Here is a 22489-nt window from a genome sequence, read left to right on the forward strand (position 1 = left end):
GTCGCTATAGTTTGCCTTTTCCGAATGTCATAGAAATGGAATCATCTTTTTACTGGCTTCTGTCTCTTAGTACACTGTTTTTGAGATTCAGCCAGTAGTTCTTCTCTTTTCTTGCTGAGTAGTATTCTATACATGACGTGCCACATTTTATGCATTCACCCCTTGATGGACATTTGAGTGATTTCTATTTTTTGTCTATTTTTAATAAAGTCACTATGAACATTTTCACAAGTCCTTGTGTGGACGTATGCTTTCATTTCTTTTGGGTAAATAGCTAAGAGTGGAATCGCTGGGTCACATGGAGAGTGTATGTTCAACTTTTAAAGAAAATGCTGAACTGTCTTTCAAAGCAACTATACCATTTTTGCATGCCCACCAGCATATATGCGGGTTCCAATTGCTCTATATTCTCACCAGCACTTGGTCTTTTCAGTCTTTTACATTTGATTCATTCTAATGGGTATGTAGTGGTATCTCATTGTGGTTGTTTTTCTCTCTCTCTCTCTCTAACACCAGCCCCTGCATACACCTATGAATCAAGATTCAGGGAGAGGGAGCAGCCCCGCCGGGGAGGCTTCCAAAGAGGATCAGGAAGCTGCACTGGTTATTTTTGACAGGACAGAACTTTGACCCTAAGGCTCCCCAGCTCAAGCTGCCAGCTGGAACCCCAGAGATGATCTGGCAAGTTGTCCTGGCACGACCCTCAGCCTGTCTCTCGTCAAATCAGCACTGTCAACTGTTCAAATTAGCAAATATTTGCCAGTGCCCCACACTCTCCACATCCCCCGCCTCCACTCTCAGTCAGCCAGTTTCCTGACACTGAGGCCCAGAGGTGAGTCCTGCCCTTCCCTGGGGTGAGGGTCTGCCACACCAGCAGGGAGACAGACACCATGACAGACCCCATCGTGACACAAGAACAGGCTCCCACAGGCTCTCGTTTCGTGCTGCGTGTTTTCACAATGTAACATCACTTTGACCCTGTGAGCCGGTTCCTCCTATCATCGCTGTTTTATGGATGATAAAACTAGGCCCAGAGCTGTGAAATAACTTGTACCAGGTCACACAGCTGTCACTTGGCAGAGCCAGGATTTGAGTGCAGGAGGTCTGGCTCTTAAGTCCTATCTTCCCTGGATTTGGAATGGGGTTTGAGTTGTTAATAGGAATCTTCCTCCCCGCAACCCACCCCCAGCATCCCTACCTGCAGACCCCAGCTCTCCCTGCCCTGGAGTCTCAGGGCCACCTAAGGGTAGTGCCCTGCATCTGCCCTGTCATCTGAGGGTCCTCCAAGAGAGTTACCTACATGAGAAGGTCACCCCAACATACACCCTGGGTGTCCTCAGTCCTGGGGCCCCGTGGCAGGGCTGCTCCAGCCCAAGGCACTGAGGCTCTGTAAGAGCATCATCTAACCACCATGGAAAAGAACTTGTCCATTTTTCAAAACATTAAACATAGAGTTACCATATCACCGGCAATTCTGTTTCTAGGGATATAGCCAAGAGAAATGAAAACATAGGACCACACAGAAACTTGTACACAAATGTTTACAGCAGTACTACTAATAATAGTCAAAAGGTAGAAACAACCCAAATGCCCATCAATGATGAATGGATAAGTAAATCCATGGTCTAGCCCTACGGTGAAATATTATTTAGCCATAAAAAGGAACAAAGTACAGGGAGGGAGGGTGTAGCTCAGTGGTTGAGTGCGTGCTTAGCATGCACAGGGTCCTGGGTTCAATCTCCAGTACCTTCGTTAAAATAGAAAAAAAGGAACAAAGTACTGATAAGTGCTACAACTTGGATGAACCATAAAAACATGCTGCTAAGTGAAAGAAAACAGACACAAAAGCTCACATATTGTATGATTGCTTTTATGTGACATATCCAGAATAGGTAAATCTATAGAGGCAGAAGGCAGATTAATGATTATCAGGTTATCAGGGGAGGTGGGGAGAGGCATGGTAGGTAAGGGGCAGGGGTAGGAATAACAAGTAACTAATTAATGGGTACAGGGTGTTTTGTTGGGGTAATGAAAGTATTTTGTAACTAGAGCAATATGGTGGTTTCACAAAATTGCAAATACACTAAATGCCACTAAACTGTATACTTTATAATGGTCAGTTGTATGTTATGTGAATTTATCCTCAATTTAAAAAAAAATAGTATCAATTTCAGTTCCTTCCACCCTGCATCAGGGCTCACACACCCCTCCTGGCAGGCAGGACTAGACACCAACCCCCACCCCAGGCCTGACTGGGGTCATGGCCACCACTTCCTCAGGTGAGTGATATGTGTATTTTGCAATGAGTATACAAGATCTCATAGAAGTCATGGAGTCAGGAGACTGGAACTTGAACCTGGAGCTGCAGAGCCCTGGGCTGGCATATCACCCAGGCTCCTGCAGGGCACTCTCCCTGCCTTGCCTCCCCCCTCCCCAAGTCTGGGCACTAGATGCTGGTTCTTAGGGCTGCCACCAGCCAGCTGGGGCTGGAGGCTGAGGTTTTCCTAGCAGCCCTTTAGAGACTGGTTGTGCCAAAGGGCAGGGATTTTATCTTATTCCACCTTCTGCCACTTCTGCCAGCAGCCAGTTGTGAGCGAGGAGCATGGAGGCAGCAGTAAGAACTGGGTCCAGGGTCCTGGTCTGGGTGGCCTGTCTGCTCCTGCCATTCTCTGCTACAGCTGCTGGTAAGACACTTCTGCAGGGCCTCCAGAGGTGGGAGCTTCTGGGTTGGTGGGAGGATTTGAGGGGAGGGGGCAAGAGTGAGGTAGGGACAGGAAAGGGTGGGCAGCCTTCCCAGGGAAGGAGCCCTCCATTCATTCGGAGGAATGCCAGGGGCTGTATGTCCTCTCTGGGCAGGGGCTCGGTCCTCACGGGCTGGTGTGTGTGTGTGTGTGTGTGTGTCTGTGAGCGATCTGAGGTTCAGAGGGGGTGAGTGACTGGCCCAAGGCCTGAGCCCACTCCCCATCCCCCACCCCACAGGTCTGTGAGTTCCAGAAGAGCTTGGTTCCTTCACTCTAAGTAATAGTTTGGCCTGGAGGAGAAAGGTGGTGATGCAGGGTAGGGAGGAGGAAGTGGTGGGTAATCACAAAGACCATCTCACAGGCAGCCTGGGGAAGTTCACCTAAGTGCTCAGAACAGGGCCTGGCAGAGGTGCTCAGAGAGCAAACATTTTAGTGACTCCGTCTGCCACCCATCCACTCGTGGAAGCTGCCACTCACCCACAGCCCCTCTGTCCTGCCCTCAGGACCAGGGATCACTCAGCCTGAAGTGGACACCACCCTTGGCAGCGTGCGGGGCCGGCAGGTGGGCGTGAAGGGCACAGACCGGCTTGTGAATGTCTTCCTGGGCATCCCGTTCGCCCAGCCACCCTTGGGGCCCAGCCGGTTCTCTGCCCCAGGCCCAGCGCCGTCCTGGGAGGGTGTGTGGGATGCCAGCACAGCCCCTGCAATGTAAGGAGCCCCGGTGGAGGCGGGCAAGCCAGCAAGTTGTGGGAGTCCAGTTGCTGGGGTTTGTGGGGCTGACCTATTGGCCCTCGGGCTCCTCCCCGGCCACAGGTGCCTACAGGATGTGGAGAGAATGAACAACAGCCGATTTACGCTGGACGGAAAACACCAGCTCTTTCCGATTTCGGAGGACTGCCTAATCCTCAACATCTACAGCCCAGCTGAGGCCACCTCAGGGGCTGGGAGGCCGGTGCGCAGCCCAGAGGGCCCTGTCCATCCAGCCCACTCCGCCTGGCCTGCCACCTCGCCATCCCTGCTCTGAAACCACTCCGGGGGTCCCATGAATGACCTGCCCTGATAGTCTGGGGGGCATCACTGACCCGTGGCCATCTCTGCAGGTCATGGTATGGATCCATGGGGGCTCTTTCGTGGTTGGCGCCGCCACTTCCTACGATGGCTCAGCCCTGGCCGCCTACGGGGATGTGATAGTGGTCACAGTCCAATACCGGCTGGGGATCCCTGGCTTCTTCAGGTGAGGTGGCAGGCCTGGCAGAGGATATTGACTGCACTGAGGAGAGGCCAGCTCGTGAGAGGAGCTGGGGATCTAGAGTGAGGGTCTGGAGCTTGAAGGAAGATCTCCTGGGCCAGCAGGGTATCTGAGGCAGAGAAGTGTGCTTCCCCAGGCTCCACCCTGAGGGAGGGGCTCAGCCAAAGCCAGCATTTTTCAGTGGACTTTGTCCTTTGGGAAGAAAGTGTTGGCTTCTGGTCTGGGGCCAGCAGGGAATGGGGGTCAAGGAACAAAGAGCTTTAGCAAGCACTTAAGAGCCAGAGCTGGCAGTCGGCCTAGCCAGGCCCTCCCATTCCACGTGCTGGGTATATGAATACCAAGTGTGGTTCATAGCCAGGCCAGACTTGGGGAGCAGGGAAAAGTCTGGCATCCTAGTGGCTGGCTCAAAGCAAACCTGCAAAGGCTGAAGAAAGTTTGTCAGGGGAGCCAGACCACCCTAACCACTGCCCCACTCTACCCCCAGCACTGGGGACAAGCATGCCCCTGGCAACTGGGGCTTCCTTGATGTAGTGGCTGCTCTGCGCTGGGTGCAGGGGAACATCGCCCCCTTTGGAGGTGACTTCAACTCTGTTACCATCTTTGGTGGATCTGCTGGTGCCTGCATCGTCTCTGCCCTGGTGAGTCACCAAAGGGTCTAGTGATGGTGTCTCCTGTGGCCCCAGGCCTCCCAGATCTTCTGCTCTCTTCTGACGGCCATCTGTCCTCTACATTGCACCCAGGTCCTGTCTCCGCTGGCTGCAGGGTTGTTCCACAGAGCTATAGCACAGAGTGGAATCATCACCTTACCAGGATTTCTGAGTTCTGACCCCTGGCCCCTGGCTCAGGTCTGCATTTCTTTCACTCTCTTACCCCATTTGTACCTACCACATCCCACCCTGTGTTTTCCCTGGAGTCCCAGAGTGGAGGTCTTACCAGTAGAGAGCTTCTTGTTGGCAGAGAGGGACCAACTAGGATGAAGGAAGCACACAACCTGTGAGAACTCAGAGAAAACCATCAGTGCCACGGGGTATGACATGATCCAAGAAACTATCCCTTCAGCCTCACTTCCCACTGACTCCCTGATCTGCTTCCAGCCTCAGCACTGACCCCCATTCCCTCCCTGCCAGAGTAGCCCGTGCTGGAATCCCTCCCCATCTAAACTATATCTCATTTCCTTATTCATTCCACAAACCTTTACTGATCCCACTGGCTCTGAGAATAGAGTTAACTTGGTAATAACACTTTCCTCAGAAGGGTAAAGGAGACTCAGACACACATACAGGTAATGACAGTATGATGTAATGGGGGACACAAAGGCTGCTTGGGGACCACCCAGGCTGGTGAGCAAGGAAGGCTTCTCTGGGTTGGTGGCAGGTATCTGGCTAGTGTCAAGGTCCCATCTCTAACATCGTCACCCTAGCCCTCCTACAGATGCATCTCCTCTCTATGGGAGACAGAGGGCTGGAAGGTGGGCAATGATGGATGAGAGAGAGAGGCAAGACACTCTTGTCTGTCCCCAGAGCTTTGCCAGCTCCTTGGCCTGTGGCTCTGACTCCTCGGCTGAGATGTTGCAGTGCCTTCGGCAGAAGTCAAGCAAGGAACTGATGCTTGCAGAGAAGTTGGTAAACCCACCTCTTAGGGCACAGTGGTGGGCAGTGGCACAGAAGGGGTCCTGTCCAGTTCCTGTGGGAGCAGAGAGGCAATTGGCAGTCCGGGGTGAGGCTTAAGGTAGCCACCTCTGAGAGGTAGGGGCTGAGGGCCCAACTAGGCCCGGCGCCATGAAGGCAGGGCCGCCCCAGCCTCGAGGGCAGGCCTGTCTTCTAAGGAAGAGGACTGCTCAGAAGCATCGCTTGTCTGGTCTCCCGACCCTCACTGGTCCTCTCGCCCTAGTGACCTCATCCCCTCCCTTTCCTCAAGGCTTAGCCACTCAGACATGCAGCCAAGTGACCTCTGGGGTCCCGTATTTTGAGGCTTGATCCTGACTGGGAGGCCCTCTGCCTTGCTTTCTCCTGCAAAAGGGTACAGCTTTCTTCACCATTGACGGCACCTTCTTTCCCAAGAGCCCCAATGAGCTCCTGAGGGAGAGGCAGCTCCACTCTGTGCCCTTCCTCCTGGGTGTCAACGATCACGAGTTTGGCTGGCTCATCCCCAAGGTGAGTGTGCCCTTCAATGCCCTGCCCTAGTCAGTCCTCTCCTGCCCCAGTACCATTCCCACAGCCTGTAAGCTGAGCACTTCCGTTTGATAGGTGAGAAAGCTGATGTTGAGAGGTTTAAGGGACTTGCTCAAGGTTACCCAGCTTAATTTTCCGAAAGCAAATGTTTCCTTCCTGAGAACCAAATCTTTGCACTTTCTAGGCAGTGTCGATCCATAGCATACTCCTGCTTTGGTGCCTAGTTGATACATCAGGCTCTATGAGACTGGTTAGCGTGACTCTGCCTGAGAGACTAACCATCAAAGACTCTCAGGTTTCAGACAGCAAGTCACAGCCCAAGTGCCTTCCAGCACACTGAACTCCCCACACAGAGCATCAGCATCGCACTTTCCTTCTGAGCATCCTGTCCTATCATTCTCACTCTGCCCAGCTTCACAGTGACTGATTTAATGACTGCAAAGCTGTCCACAAAGAAATGGTCTCATCATAATGTTCCTTCATTTCAGCACTTGCACAGCTTCTTGTTTTTACCACTGAAGCTACTAGTGCAGTGAACCCCTTCATGTCCACAGCTTTTGTCCTCTGACTTAGTCCTTTGGATTTCATCCCCAGGAAGGGCATCCGAGTGCTTGCTGGATGAGAGCGTCAAGAAATCTTGATACTCAAAGATGAAGTTTGTAGGGGTCTCCAGGCCAGTAGTGTGTGTGTGTGTGTGTGTGTGTGTGTGTGTGATGGCAGAAGAGTGTTAAGGGGAAACACTTCCCTGGACTCTGATAGGCAGCCTCATCCTGATACTGTCAACTTGGAGTTGTGAGTGTAAAAGAGAGCCAACCTTGCTAGTACCCAAGACCTGGGCAAACCTGCCTAGTGTGGAGTGCTATGTCCAGGACTTTGTAGCCAAAGATGCTTCTCTGGAATTTAGTGCTGCTCACCCTATGGCTGGAGTAGATGTTCCCTCCACCCGCCTTGTTCTCCAAGAACAAAACTGTAAATTGTTCAGCCAACCAGATTTCTACTAAATGTCCTTGGTGAAAGCATTAGCCATGGAAAGTAATTCATACCCCTCATGGAGACCTATCCACTTCTTACGTATTGCCTTTGGCATAACACTTTCTGAAATTGCTCTGCCAATTTAAACTGCTGCCAGCAACTTGAGTCTATAGGTTTGATTGCAACTATACTGAATTTGCGGATCATAATTTTAGAAATATCAACTTTATTAAGATATAATTTGCGTACCATAAAATTTACCCTTTTAAGAGTACAATTCAGTGGTTTTGAGTATACTCACAAAGTTGCACAATTATCCCACTATCTTCTTCCAGGACATTTGCATCACCCTAAAAAGAAGTCTGTACCCATTAGCTGTCACTTTTCATTCCCCCTCCCTCCAGCCCCTGGCAACCAAGAATCTACTTTCTGTCTCTGATCTATTTTCTGTCAAATCTATGGATTTGCCTATTCTGGACATTTCATATAAATAGAATCATACAATATATGGTTTTTGGTGTCTGACTTCTTTTACCTAGCATAATGTTTTCAAGGTTCATCCATGGTGTAGTATGTATCACTACTTCATTCTTTTTTATGGCTGGATAGTCCACTGTATGGATATACCACATTCTGTTTATCCAACCATCCATTGCTAGATAGTTGGGTTGTTTCTACCTTCTTGGCCATTATGGATTATCCTACTATGAACACTCATGTACCAGTTTTTGTGCAAACATATGACAATTTCTCTTGGTTATATACTTAGGAATGGAATTACTGGGTCATATAGTAACTCTATGTTTTTAATCATTTTAGGAACTGCCAAACTATTTTCCAAAGTAACTGCACCATTTTCCATTCCCCCCCAGCAGTCTATGAGGATTTCAGTTACTCTGCATCCTTGCCAACGCTTGCTATTATCTCTCGTTTTGGGTATAGTCATCCCAGTGGGTGTGCAGTGGTATCTCATTGTGGTTTTGAGTTACACTTCCCTAATGACTAAAACATTTAGCATCTTTTTGTGTGCTTATTGGCCATTTTTATAATATTCTTTGGAGAAATGTCTTCTGGAATCCTTTGCCCATTTTCAAATTGGATTGTTTGTCTTTTTATTGTTGAGTTATAAAATTTTTCATATGTTCTAGATACAAGTCCCTTATAAGATACATGATTTTCGAATGTTTTTCCCATTCTCTGAGCTTTTTCACTTCATTGTCAGTATTCTTTGCAACACAAAAACTATTTTGTGAAGTTCAATTTATTTTTTCTTTGGTTGCTTGGCCTTTTAGTGTCATATCTAAGAAATGATTGCCTAATCCAAAGTCATAAAGATTTATCTGTATGTCTTCTCCTAAGAATTTTATAGTTTTAGCCAATACATTTAGGTCTAGATTCATTTGAAGTTAATTTTTGTATATGGTATGAGTTAAGGATTCTTTTGCATGTGGTTATTCAGTTGTCCCTGTATCATTTGTTGAACAAATTATTCTTTCCTTATTTGAACTGTCTTGGTACCCTTATTGAAAATCAGTTGACCATGAATGAAGGAATCATTTCTGGACTTCGCACTCTACTCCATTAATTTCTATGTCTATCCTTATGCCACTGCTGCACTGTCTTGATTACTGCAGTTTTGTAGGAAGTTTTGAAATAGGAAAGTGTGACTCCTCCAACTTTGTTTGTTTGTTTGTTTGTATTTTGGGGGAGTGGTAATTAGGTATTTATTTATTTGCCACCACGCACTCTACCACTGGGCTATACCCACCCCTCCACTTTGTTCTTCTTTTTCAAGATTACTGTAGTACTTTGCTAGGATTGCCATAACAAAGGACAGCAATCTGGGTGGCTCAAACAACAGAAAGTATTGTCTCAGTTCTAGAGGTAAAAAGCCTGAAATCAAGGTGTTAGCAGGGTTGGTTCCTTCTGAGGGCTGCGAGAGAGAATCCGTGCCTCTTTCCTAATTTCTGGTAGCCTCAGCCATTCCTTGGCTTATAGATGGCGTTCTCCCTCTGACTTCACATTGTCTTCCCTCTGTACCGTCTGGCTCTGTGTCCTAATATTCCCTTTTCCCAAGGACATTAGACATATTGGACTGAGGCCCGCCCTAATGATTACTTCTGTAATCATCTTAATTTGCCAACTCTGTAAAGGCCTGACCTTTAAATAAGGTCACAGTCTGAGGTACTTGGAGTTAGGACTCCACGTACCTTTTTTGTGGAACCACAATTCAATCCATAACAATTGTTTTGGCTATTCTGGGCCTCCTGCATTTCCATGTGAATTATGATCAGCTTGCCCATTTCTGCCAAAATAAAAAAAAAAAACACCAAAAAAAAAAAAAAAAACCAAACAGCTGAGATTCTGTTAAGGATCCTGCTGAATCTGTAGATCAGTTTGGGAAGTATTGCCACCTTAACAGTATTAAGCCTTCTGACCCATGAACATGGACTACCTCCACTTAGTTAGGTCTTCTTTAATTTTCTCTCAATTATGTTTTCTGGTTTTTAATGTACAGTTTTGTACTTCATTCACTAAATTTATTCCTAAGTATTTTATTCTTTTTGATGCTATTGTAAATTGAATTGTTTTCTTAATATCATCTTTAGATTGTCCATTACTAGTGTACAGAAACACAACTGATTTTTGTATACTAATCTTGTAGACCATCTTTTTTTAAAAGTTTTACTACTTTAACTTCTGTGACCTTTAATTTAGTCCTTTTATTCCCAATGAAGATTAATAGCTCCCTTTGGGTATAAACTCTTTGTGTTTATTCATTTGTGCATTTTCTGTACCTGTTCTTAAAAAGATTAACAGAGCCTAGGAGCCATGAAATTAACTTTAATAACTAACATCTCCATCATGCTTACTCTGTATCAGGGTCTTTATATGTATTAATTCCATCCTCACTACAATCCTACAAGGCAGGGTATTGTCACTCCTTTCACAGATTAAGAAACTGAGACACAGAGAGTTTAAGAAACTGGCCCATGTTATGTGCCTAGTAAGTGGCAGAGCTGGGATTTGAACCCGGAGACTGTGCCCTTAAAACTAACATATAAAGCCAACATTTCACTTTCCCTGTAGCCCCTGCTACAGCACCTGGGGGTCTTGATGCTATTCTACAAAAATGTTGAACACATTCCCAAATTGCTGTTACCCACTTGCCTGTCACTTTTTCCTCCCTCCCCAATTGATCTCTTCGGGTCTGTGGACTGGTGGGTTTGGCTACCCTTGGCTCTGTAATGAATTCATGGGCACAGGGCTGTGAACACTTGCCTGCTCATTGCTGGGAGTTGGGCCAGGGGGTGGGGTGGAGGTGATCAGGCTGCACTGAGAGGGCCTTGGTGTCCCTGCAGGGCTGGGGGATCCTGGATAAGATGAATCAGATGAACCCGGAGGACTTTCTGGCCATCTTGAGGCCCTTCTTGACCAGTATGGTGAGACAAAAAGCAGGAAGGGGTAGTCCAGCGGGGGTTCTACCCAGCATAGTCTCTGCTCCTACCCTCCAACACCCACAGCTACCTCCCTACCACCAAGCCCCATGGTCTAACTACTGACTTTTAGTTCCACCCACGAATCCCCTTGGACAGGAATCAATGTGGTTCTCAAAGGAAGATTATCATCACCACCACCATCATCATCACCATCATTTTCATCACCAATAAGTGCATACCATGTGCCAGAGACTGTGCTGTGCTGAGCACAGGCATTCCTCTCCTTCAGTCTCATTACAAACCTGTGAAGTAGGGACTTCCATTAGACTCATTTTACAGATGAGGAAACTCAGGCTTATAGTGGATAAGGAGCAGAGGCAGAGCTTGAGCCAGCTGTCTGATCCCAGAGCTTCAGCTATTAAGAGCACACTGTCGTATGTGAAACCAGGTGGACCTAGGGTCAAATTCCAACCCTGGCTACTTGTCCACAGTTATCCTAACTCCTCTGAGTCCATTTCTTCACCTGTAAATGAGGATGATACTTCTCGTCCACATGCGCTGCTGTAAGAAGGATACTGGATGCTGCATTTGAAGAGTCTACCAGTGAGCTCTGGTACCCAGGAGGTGCTCAGTCTATCTACATTTCCCTTCTTTGAGACCCCCCAGAGCCCTCCTCATTCACACAGCCTCATCACTGTTCTCTGGAGCTATGGGGAGTTCTCATGATTTGTTTTCCCACTAACGTCCTGGTTAACTTCAACTGAGCATTTGCTCCAGGCCAGAACCCTTTTACATAGGCTGCCAAACAAACTTCCAGGGAGGAACTGACTTTCAGAGAGGCTCAGCAACCTGTCTGAGGTCACAGAGCCAAGCAGTGATTGCAGAGCTAGCATATGACTCCAGATCTGACCTTATCCTGCCCAGACACCATCTAGAACTTCCCAGGGGGGCAAGTGGCCGGCGCCTGGCACATGAACTCTGGGACATGAAAGAGGCCAGGCAGGAGGGTGTGGGGCCTCTTGGGAGTGTCTACTGTGGCTGTGGGACCTGAGCAGGCCTCTTGCTCCAGAATGTGCCTGCTGAGGTGATACCTACCATCATAGACGAATATCTAGGCAGCAGCTCAGACGGACAAGACAAACGAGAAGCCTTCCAGGAATTGATGAGTGACATTGTCATGAACTTTCCCATGCTGAATTTTTCAAGAAACCTCAGAGGTAAGCCCATCCCTGTCTGCCTGCCCCACCCTTCTCACTTGGGCCCAGGGTTACCACAGGTGATATGGCCCCACATCCCATATCCCACTTCTTCTCTGGGATGCAGTGTCACAGCAGTGAGAAATGACTCTGGTGGGGCACTCTGCAGAAGAGAAAACCAAGGCTCAGAGAGGTACAGTGACTTGTCAAAGGTCACCCAGGGCCTGTCATCAATTCTCAGGGATTCATTTGACTTATGAGTGATTTCCTAAGCTTTCAGCCCTTCTCCTGGGAGGAAAGTCTTGCTTCCTCCAAGCCTCATGGTTAATCCCTAACACAGTCCTGAAACAGCTCCAGGTTCCTGTCTTTGTGACCTCAGGCAAGAAACCTAACCATTCTGTGCCTCAGTCTCCTCATTTGTAAAATGGGGATAATAATCTAATCCATAGGTTGTTATGAAGATGAAATGAACACATAAAGCATATGGAATGGTGCTCAACACCCAGCAAGTACTCAGTAAATTCTTGCTGTTCACCAGGTTGTCATCATCATTGTTATTACTGATATTGGTATGATGATGAGCCTTTCCTAACAAAAATAGGACCTGACCAGGCTGTGGGTACCTAACGCTTATCCAACCCTCTCTCCACAGATTTCGGGGTCTCCATCTTTTTCTATCAGTTTCAGCATCGACCCAGTTCTTTTGTGAAGATCAAGCCGGCCTGGGTGCGGGCTGACCATGGGGCTGAGATGGCCTTCCTGTTTGGGGGTCCTTTCCTCATGGACGAGAGCTCCATGCTGGGTAAGGGTGGACAGGCTGCCAGGCTCCACCTGGCTAGGGCGTGGCTTGCAGGAACAGAGGTCTCTGGTCAGCACAGGGGACCCTTGGGTCTCCTCCAGGACCCATTTGACCCTGATCTAGGTCTGCCCTCCCATAGCCTTTCCAGAAGCCACAGAGGAGGAAAAGCAGCTGAGCCTCACCATGATGGCCCAGTGGACCCACTTTGCCCGGACAGGGTGAGTGAGCCAGCAGGCATGCCTGGCTTTGGGCCTGGACTACTCAGAGCTGCCTCCTGGGGAGCAATACAGAGACCTTTGTCTTCATTCATTCCTCCCACCCAGGAATCCCAACGACAGCGGGCTGCCTCTTTGGCCCTCCTTCAACCATTCAGAGCAATATCTGGAAATCGGCCTGGCGCCACGGGTCAGCCAGAAGCTAAGGAAGGCCCGAATGCAGTTCTGGGCAGAGACACTTCCCACCAAGATCCAGCTGTGGCAGCAGAAGATGAAGGTCAGGAAGGCCCGGGAGGATCTCTAAGGCAGGGCCTGGGTCTTCTGGGCTCAGGGCCAACCCTAGGGGTGGGCAAGTCTCAGTGGGGCAGCCTCCTTCTCCCCCTGCTAAGAAACTTTAACTCAAACCAGGCTGATGAGTAGTCATGCCTCCTAGAGCTTCAGCCCCTCCATGACTGGCAGTGTGCTCCTTTGAAATGTCATCTGCTCCCATAGAGGGGGGCTTTGCACAAACTTCCTCTCCCCACTTTTTTCATGGAAATTTCAGTTCATATCTCAAGCTTCCCAAAGGACCCTCCTCCTCCAGGACCTGCTTCAGGCCTGGCCCTATCTGTGTCCATTACAGCTTGGCCCACTCTAGGCTAGCATTGTCTGTGTCTGTGTTTCTCTCCCACTCTGAGGAGTTCTCTGAGCATGGAAATCAGCCTGACCCCGTTCTGCATCTCTCACGCCAGGATTGGGCAGGACCTGGAGTCAGACGATGTTTGGTGAATGAGTGAAAGACTGAGAAAGTATCAGAATGGTGGCTGCTGGACGTGAACCCAGGACATTTAGGCACCAAAGCTATGCTTAGTCCTGCACAGATATTGTCCCCCTGGCCAGAAGGGTGGATGGACTCCAGGGGCAGAAACTTGGGGTAGGGGAGTCCTGAAGCATCAGAGGATCCATCCTAGAACAGATCTTAGCCCCCAGAAGCCTCTGATTAGAGCTGGGGGAGGTCCCTTTTTCCATGCTTGGCCCTTGCACAAGACAGAACAGTGTTCAACAGGGCCAGAACCCTGATCCTTGGACATGAGATGCAAGCTTCCCAGCCCTAGGGCCTCATCCCTTTAGGCCTGGTGGGGCTGCTTCCTCCCTACTCCAGCTAGGGGAGACCAACTTCCAGGGGAGCTCAGCACAACTCTCAGAGCACCTATCAGGACACAGGAGAACAAGATAGGTGAGAGTGTTTGGACTGGTGCAACAGTCAAGTTGTCACAGAGAAAAGAAGAGATCTACCTGCTCAGGCTACAATAGGTGAAAAGCAGCCAGAGGATTTTGAGTAGGCGCACACATTTCTCCTTTTGCTGATCAATACACCATTCCCTTGTAACATCTGGACTTTAATACATAGCCCAATGACTTCCCCCACCCCGACTACCCCATCCTACCTACTCCAATCCCATTTATACCCTTCCTCAGTCAGACTAAATTCCTGGCTCCTAATGGTTACGTGAAAACCACTTACAGTTGGGACCAGTTCTGTTCTGGGAAGTTCGCCTGGGGCAGTAAAGAGAATCATAAACCAGAGGGGTTCTGAGTGGTGCCACTCCCCTGCTCAAGAGCTCCCAGTGAATTCCTGTTACCTTTAGGGCAAGTCTAAGTTCTTTATGTGGCATCGAAGGGCTCCTCTTCTTATCCTCTTCTCTCCACCGAGGAAGCTTGTCCCCACAAGCTGGCAGAGAGCCCAACAGGTAAACAGGCCACAATCACACAGTGTGTCACTGGGGACACAAAGGGCTGTAGGAGCCGGAGGCATAGACCAGCCTGACTAGGGGGACAGGGGAGATGGGACATCTAAGCTGAGACCTGAAGGACAAGCAGAGGTTGTACAGGCCAGAGGAGTATCCTCGAGGGGTGGGGAGCAGGGGGAAAGGGTATTCCTGGCAGAAGGAACAGCAAGAACAAAGGCCTGGAGGGTGAGATGTGCTGAGAAAACACAATTCTGTAGGGCTGGAGAGGTCAGCAAAGAGCAGACTGGGAGAGGCCTTGTGGGCTGGGATGGGGCATGGACTAGAAGGTAACAGAGAGCCTTGTTAAGGTTTTAACCAGGGGATGACATGAGCAGTTTGGATGTGGCGGTGAGAGTGGGACCAGGAGAGGGCCAACGTGGGCTTCCAGGTGGGCAGAAGGCCCAGTGGGCTCTAGATTTAGGAATCAACAGACAGACCTGGTAACTGACAGGACCCAAAGACAAGGGAAGAAAAACTCCCCAGGGCTGCCTGGGAGTGAGCCAGACCAGGCTGGGGATCAAAAGCTCGCGTTTTGACCATTCTGGGTGTATGAAGAGGCCTCTTCCTCCAGGCCTGAGGATGCACCACACCTGGCAGCCACGGGGAGGCGGAGTGGACCATCAGATTTGGTGCCACCATTGCCAGAGGGCTCTGAGGGGAGGCAAGCCTGCTGGTGAGGCCTCAGTCCCTGTTCTGCTGCCAGCTTTCCTGCTCCCCCTCCCTCCCCCGCACCCCCTACACCCCCCAGCTTCTAGGGTTTTCTCCACACAGAGAGGGAGAGGAATGGCCTGGCCCCAGGGGAGTGCTCGCACAAGGTAGGTGCTCCTGGGATTCCAGTCCTCTGGCCTCTCTATTCTCCCTTCCCTGGGCTACTGCTTATGGAACTCCCATCCCCTGCCCGCCATGATGTCTTCTACCCACTGAGGGCCCCACCCTGAGGGCTCAACAGCCATGGAGCTGAGGGGAGTGAGCCAGGAAGCACCCACAAACTCAGATGGGCCAGGCCCTGAAGTGGGGGGCTGGTGGACCCAGGGAGCCTCCCCAAGGCAGGGTCACAGGAAAGGCCCTGTGAGCCATTTGAGTGTGTGAGCACCATGGGGTACTGCAGGATCAGATGTGCACACCTGGACTAGTCCTCGGACAAGGGACTCGCAGCTGCTCCCAAAAGACACAGACGAGTGTGTACATACCCAGCGCCAAAATTAAGTTACTCACACACATGGGCAGTCTCACATATACATGTCCTCACTAGCAGGGTTCCAATCCAGTTTAGCAATTTACTAGTGTTTATCTTTGAGCAAGTTAGTTAGCTTCTTTGTGCCTTAGTTTTCCCACTTGTAAAATGGGTGCAATGATAGTATTTCCCATGGATCTGCTGTGAGGACTGAACAACAATTAGCTGGAAAGTTCTGAGAATAGTGCCTGACTTCCCTTCCCACTAGCCCCTCACGCCGAGAGGTATTACTGCCCACCAGAGGCTCACTTGATGTGGGGTTGCCACTCCCTACTGACCCTGAGCTGACCTCTTTGATTCTGGGGGTTCTTGGCTGGGTCTCTGGACCTGAGGAGTTTCTCTTGTCCTGAATAGTCCTCTGTGACCTTTGAGTAATCCTCTGGGGTCCTGAGTGGATCCCCACTTTACAGATGAAAAAACTGAGAATCAGAGAGGAGAAGTGCCTTGCCTGCGGCCATACAGAGAGTAAGGACAGAGCCAGGACTCAGATTCAAGTCTCTGGGCCTCCAAATTGCATGTTCTTACCCCTCTAGAATGTGCCCTCATGTCTAGAGCAAGCTTTCCATCTGCTAGAGTTGGGGTGTAAAGGGCTGATGTGGATGGAGGAACTGGGATTCCAAGAGGCCAGGGTGCAGGAGTTTTGCAACAGCTTCAGGTAGCACAGCCCACAGAGAGATGGCAGGGTCTTCACCTTCAAGAAGATTCATAAAAAGGACTTTTTGACAAGTGCACGTTTCTTTTAAATCATACTACTGAGCTGGTTTCTCAGATGGTAAAAAACCACCACCAAATGGAAGAAATTAACTACTTGATGATCATGAGCACATAGCCCCCAGACCTTCTGGCGTCTAAGGACCAATCATCCTCAGCCCATCAGAGAATTGTGCACAGCTGATCACCTACTCTGGGACGCCCCTCCTTCAGCTAGCCTTTAAAAATGGTCAGCTGAAACCGTTTGAGGGGTTCAGGGCTTTGGGGGCCTTGCTTGGCCCAGCAATAAACCTTTCTCTGTTTCAAAAAAATAGGCCTCACATGTCTGCATAGGACCCCTCTGTCCTTTGGGCCCAAACTCTAGGCATTAGGGTTGGTCAGTGTGCACAGTGCTCCCCCACCCAGACTACAGGTCCTCACCGGCCCACAGACCGGGTCTGCAAGTGTCAGGAAGCTTGCGGGGTAAAGGGCTGTGTTGAGCCTCCCTACCCACGAGGAGTCAGCATCCAGGCCATCCTTCTCCTTAGTCTCCAGACTCCATTACTCCCCAGAACCATCTGAGGCCTCAAGGAAGTGAAGCTCTGAACCAGGCCATAACTCCTCTTGGATAAGGTAGGTAGTGGCACGAGCACTGGGCTCTCCGGCTCCCTAGGTGACCAGGCAGCCTCCAGAGCAGACCTGATCAACACAGGGGTCTCAGAGTGGCAAAGTCAAATAGGTGGGTAGGTGGTCAGAATCCTATCATTCCTGCCTAGTCCCGCCTCCTGCAGGGACCTCTGCGTAAATGAGGGGTGAGGCAGCGCCAGGGCAAGCTTCCAGGAGCTGGTGTCCAGGCTCTGCCAGACCAGCCCCTGCCAGACCAGCGCCTGGGATGGGAGCTGCCTAAAGTCACCACCCTGAAGGCCTGGAGAAATCTGACTTGCAGTATAACTAGGACAAGCCCCTGTCAGGCTCTCTGTATCCCTCGTACCAAAATATGGATAAGGCTCCTGGCCCTCCCCAAGCCTCCCAGAGCCTCGCCCACACTTCCGTCCCCATGATCTCTGTTCCCACAGGGCTGCACCCTGGCCTCGGTGTGGCCAGCTGGAGGCCCACTTGGGTCTCAGCCTGCGCCGGGGGAGTGATGCTGGAAATTCCAGGCCAGGTTTCTGGGAAAGAGTTCAGGTTCCCTTTTTACACAATAGGCTAGGAAGACTGGTCTCATGCAGGAGGCTGCAGGGGTTGGGCTCTGTCCTGTAGGAGCATGGCCCATTCAGAAAGGTACCCTGGAAGGGGATGAACTGAGTTTTGGGGGATAACTAGGTGTTCACTTGGTTGACAATGCAGGGAAGAGCATTCCACTCAGAGGGAACAGCATGAGAAAAGGTCCCATCCTTTTTCTCCTATTTGCACTAAGTTGCCTTCCTCTGTGGTGGTGCAACTCATACTTCCTTTGGGACCTTGGCCAGATCATTTCCTCACTCTAGGTCTCAGTTTCCTGACCTATACAACAGGAATAATGACAATGGTGATGACAATGAAAATAATAAAGATGTTTGGGAAGAGCCTTGTCTGGGCCAGATCTAAGATTCTGATATGGAGCACTGGGTGACTCTTCTCCTGAGTCCCCTGGCATTCTCTGTTTTTGAGGGGAGACCAAGGCCCCATCTGATCCACTGTTGAACTTTACACATACGTAGACGTGTCTGGAAAGTGACATGGGCTCTCTATTTAGGTCAGATCGCAGGGTGAAGCCAAGGTCCTAGAGAAAGAAGGAGCCAGCTCAGCAGCTGGGTCTGTGATGAAGGCAGAGAGCATGGTTCTGGGCCCTCCAGGGTTCTGACCTGACCTCCCACCCACAGAGGGTGGTAAAGGGTACCTTTGAGGGAGGACAAATCATCTCACTGTTGCTGAGATCCTGGGCCCAAGCAGCTGGGCTGTGGGAAGACCCTCACCAGAATATCTCCAAATGGGAGTAGTTACCCTTCTCCATCCCTGATGACTGAGTCACATCCAAGTTGCCAGGAAGTAAGTTTGAGAGCCCATGGGGCATGGAGGGACCTCCAGGAGGTGTTATCAAGTCCACAGCTGAGCTGAGGCTGCACTTAATCGAGGAACCAGCTGTGGATGCAGAGTGACCAGACACACTGTGCTATACAAACGAAATTTGCTTTTTATCTATGCTGCTATAAACTTTTGTGTACAAGATTTTGTGTGGACATATATCTTCATTTCTCTTGGAGACCTATATACATAGGAGGAAAATTGCTAGGTTATATGGTAACTCTTGTCTTTCATCTCTTGAGAAACTGCCAGACTGTGCTCCAAAGTGGCTGCACCATTTTACATTCCCACCAGAAGGCAACGAGAATTTAGATGTATCCACTTCCACGGCAGCATTTATTATCTGACTTTTTAATTTTAGCCACCCTAATGGATATAAAGTGGTACCTGATTTGGGCTTGATTTGCATTTCCCGATGGCTAATGATACTGAATATCTTTCCATGTGTTGGTTTCCTTTTAAATATACTCCTTGGAGAAATAGCTCTTCAGATCCTTTGCCCATTTTTGAATTGGGTTGTTAGTCTTTTTGTTGTTGAATTGCAAGAATTCTTTATATATTCTGAATGCAAGTTCTATAACAGATTTATGATTTACAAACACTTTCTCCATTTCTGTGGGTTGTCTTCGACTTTCTTCACTCTTTTGCATGTGGCTATCTAGTTGCCCCAACAACATTTGTTGAAAAGACCATTCTTTTGCCCATTAAACTGGCTTGGCATCCTTGTTGAAAATCAGCTGTTCATAGATAAGCGGATTTTTTTTAATGAATTCTCAATTCTATTCCATTGATCTATATGTCCAACTTATGCCAGTACTACCCTCTCTTGATTACCATTTCTTTGTAATGAGTTTTAAGATAGATAACTATGAGTTCTACTTTATCCTTTTTTGTTAAATGAAATGCTCTTTTTATTTTATTTTTTATTTTTTTCCCCTTGGCTGAGGCCCTGAGGATTGAACCTAGGACCTCATGCCTGCCAAGCACATGCTCTATCATTAAACTATACCCCCACTCCGCTTCTACTTTATTCTTTTTATTTTGGGGGGGGGGTTGTTAGGTTTACTTATTTATTTATTTTTAGAGGAGGTACTGAGGATTGAATCCAGGATCTCGTACATACTGAGCATGCGTTCTACCACTTGAGCTATACCCTCCCCCCATCTTTTGCTTTATTCTTGTTCAAGATTATTTTGGCTATTCTAGGTCCTATGCAATTCCATATGAATTTTAGAATCTGCTTGTCAATTTTCTACCAAGAAATTGAGATTTCATATAGGGATGTCATTGAATCTATAGGTCAGTTTGGGCAGTATTACCATTTTAACAATATTAAGTCCTTTCATCCATGAACATGGGAGGTTTTCCTATTCATTTCGATCTACTTTAACTTCTTATAACAATGTTTTGTAGTTTTCAGAGTATACAATTTGGACTTTTTTTGGTTTGGGAGCCTCTGGGTTGTGGAGAGGCCCCAGGAGTTATTGAGTTCACAGCTGAGTTGAGGCTGTGCCTCTGGAGCAGCCACATGTGGCTGCATAAGTGGCCAGCACACTGGCTGAGTCCCTCTCAGCAGGGGATCCTAGCTGTGTCCACCATCCATGGCTTGGTCTTGGCTGCACTCTCCTACCCTCATCTCCCCCATCCTACCCTTGGCACTGGCCTCTAGGCCATCTCAGTGCTGGTCATCCCTGAATCCCTGCTAGCCTAAAGTTTCCTTGATGGTGCCATCCTGATAGATAAACACGCTCCATGACTCTGCAGGTATTACCTTTGATGTTCTTTGGAATGGAGAAGGGTAACTACTCCCATTTGGAGATATTCTGGTGAGGGTCTTCCCACAGCCCAGCTGCTTGGGCCCAGGATCTCAGCAACAGTGAGATGATTTGTCCTCCCTCAAAGGTACCCTTTACCACCCTCTGTGGGTGGGAGGTCAGGTCAGAACCCTGGAGGGCCCAGAACCATGCTCTCTGCCTTCATCACAGACCCAGCTGCTGAGCTGGCTCCTTCTTTCTCTAGGACCTTGGCTTCACCCTGCGATCTGACCTAAATAGAGAGCCCATGTCACTTTCCAGACACGTCTACGTATGTGTAAAGTTCAACAGTGGATCAGATGGGGCCTTGGTCTCCCCTCAAAAACAGAGGATGCTGGGAGACTCAGGAGAAGAGTCACTTCATATTACATACAGGCTCCTACCCCTAAGGTAATGTTGCACCAGAGCCACCTGGCTGACCCAGCTTCCTGTTCAACATTCCCTGTGTCCCTTGTGAGCACTGGACGGGGCCACACGAGTCCTAGGCACTCCACTGAGGAATCTGGCCTGGCACGACTGCCACCCATATGGACCAGGAGAAAGGTTGTTTCTTCTCCCAGGGAGAGGTGGCAGGAGTGGAGCCAGCTGTTGGGAGGATCTGTCCTTAAGACCCACACAGAACTGGCCAAGTTGCTGCACAGCTGGACTGGGGAGTCTACCTGTGACGAGCCCCCAGGCCTGGCAGGTGGACTCATATTCTTGTCTGCCCTATCCACCACCCCTTTCCTTGTCCACCCCACAGCTTGGCCCTTGCTTTGAGTGACACATGCCTAGTGCATACAGATAAACCAACCTTGTCACAGCCTGGACAGCAGAAACAAGTGGCTGTCACCCCCCTAGACTGGGCTTCATACTCCTATTGATAGCCCACAGGGAGGCCAGCAGAGTGAGGTAATGAGAAGGGAAATATGGTCCAGAAAGAGGAATGTGGTCCAGGCCTGATGGAGCTGCTGGTAGTACCTACTTCTCTGGTCCTGCCTTCCTTGTCCTCTCACTCCTGCCCCTTTAAACCCCACAGTGACAGTAAACTCTTCACTGATGTTGGTTAAAGAAAATATGGAAAATACAGAAAAGTTAAAGGAAAAAAAGAAGAAAAAAAATCAATGTCACTGATGACTGAACAACTCAGAGCCAACCACAGACACCATTTGGGCATCAATCCTTCCAGTCTGTTACTCTAGACATCTCTGGAGTATTTTGGTGTATACTTTCTGTGGCCAATATGGTCATAGTCAATATACAATTTCAAATTCTGCCTTCTCAAGTTATTAAATCACATTAGCCTCTTCCCAAGTACTGATGACAACAGTTGACACAATGGGTTTTCCCTGTTTTAACCTTCGTTAGAGCAGTTAACCCTCACTACAACCCTATGAGATAAGTACTATCATTATGCAGATTTTACTGATGGAAAAACTGAGGTCCAGAGAAGTCAAGCAATTCTCCCAAGGTCACACAGCTCAAAAGTGGCAGTGCTGGGATTGAAACCCAGCAGCCTGTCTCAGAGCCACTACACTAAGACATTGGCTGCTTTAGAGTCTTAGGGAGCATGATATTATTGACCATGTAGTGTATATTATATTCTGTATATGTAACATTCCTTCTTCACCCATTCCCTTTAGTTGTATTGAGATGAGGCTATTGTCAACAAGGCTATAGAACACTCACCATGTAAACCACTTTTTGTGTGTCTTGGATGATCTCCCAGACCAAATTTCTCAGTCAAAGGAGCAGTTTTAAGACTCTTGCTCTATGTTCTTCAGTGACCTTAGGAAAGGCTGCATTATTCATATGCCTACTATCAGAGGATGAAGGCTCCTACTTTGCCAACAGGGAAGATCTTTCAGGGAGGGGATGCTGATGTGCCAACCAAGATCTCAGGCTGCAGTGGTCAGGAAGGTCCCCAAGCCACATCAGCACGTGAGAATTTTGTAGAAAATGGTTTGAGGACCATTTCCACAATTCCCGTACCCCTCAGCCACTCAAGAGAGTGTGGAGGGGGAAGGAGTTAGGTGAGAGATGTTCTTTGGACAGGGATGTTGTCTTGTTGTGAATTCTCACCCCACTTTCTTCCCCTCAAGCTAGGGAATTCTTTTTCATGAGACCATCGGGGAGGCTGATAGGTGCTGCCCACC

The 22489-nt window shown here is 49.0% G+C and overlaps 1 protein-coding gene across 2 annotated transcripts; it reads left to right on the forward strand.

Annotated features, from left to right (window-relative positions):
- Positions 1 to 2602: 2602 nt before the first annotated feature.
- On the forward strand, positions 2603 to 13087 carry CES3 (carboxylesterase 3). 2 transcript variants are annotated; one of them, XM_072968830.1, is made up of 13 exons: positions 2603 to 2684; positions 3245 to 3449; positions 3555 to 3693; positions 3842 to 3975; positions 4475 to 4628; positions 4731 to 4835; positions 5511 to 5612; positions 6009 to 6143; positions 10496 to 10576; positions 11643 to 11790; positions 12422 to 12571; positions 12708 to 12786; positions 12892 to 13087. In XM_072968830.1, the coding sequence occupies exons 1-13, from the start codon at positions 2603 to 2605 to the stop codon at positions 13085 to 13087; spliced, it is 1710 nt and encodes a 569-aa protein (XP_072824931.1). The 2 variants fall into 2 exon arrangements, with proteins under 2 accessions (XP_072824931.1, XP_072824932.1); XM_072968831.1 differs by having other exon boundaries at positions 12717 to 12786.
- Positions 13088 to 22489: the final 9402 nt, after the last annotated feature.

Source organism: Vicugna pacos, chromosome 9 (genome assembly GCF_048564905.1).
Source record: "Vicugna pacos chromosome 9, VicPac4, whole genome shotgun sequence".
Lineage (NCBI taxonomy): Eukaryota > Metazoa > Chordata > Mammalia > Artiodactyla > Camelidae > Vicugna > Vicugna pacos.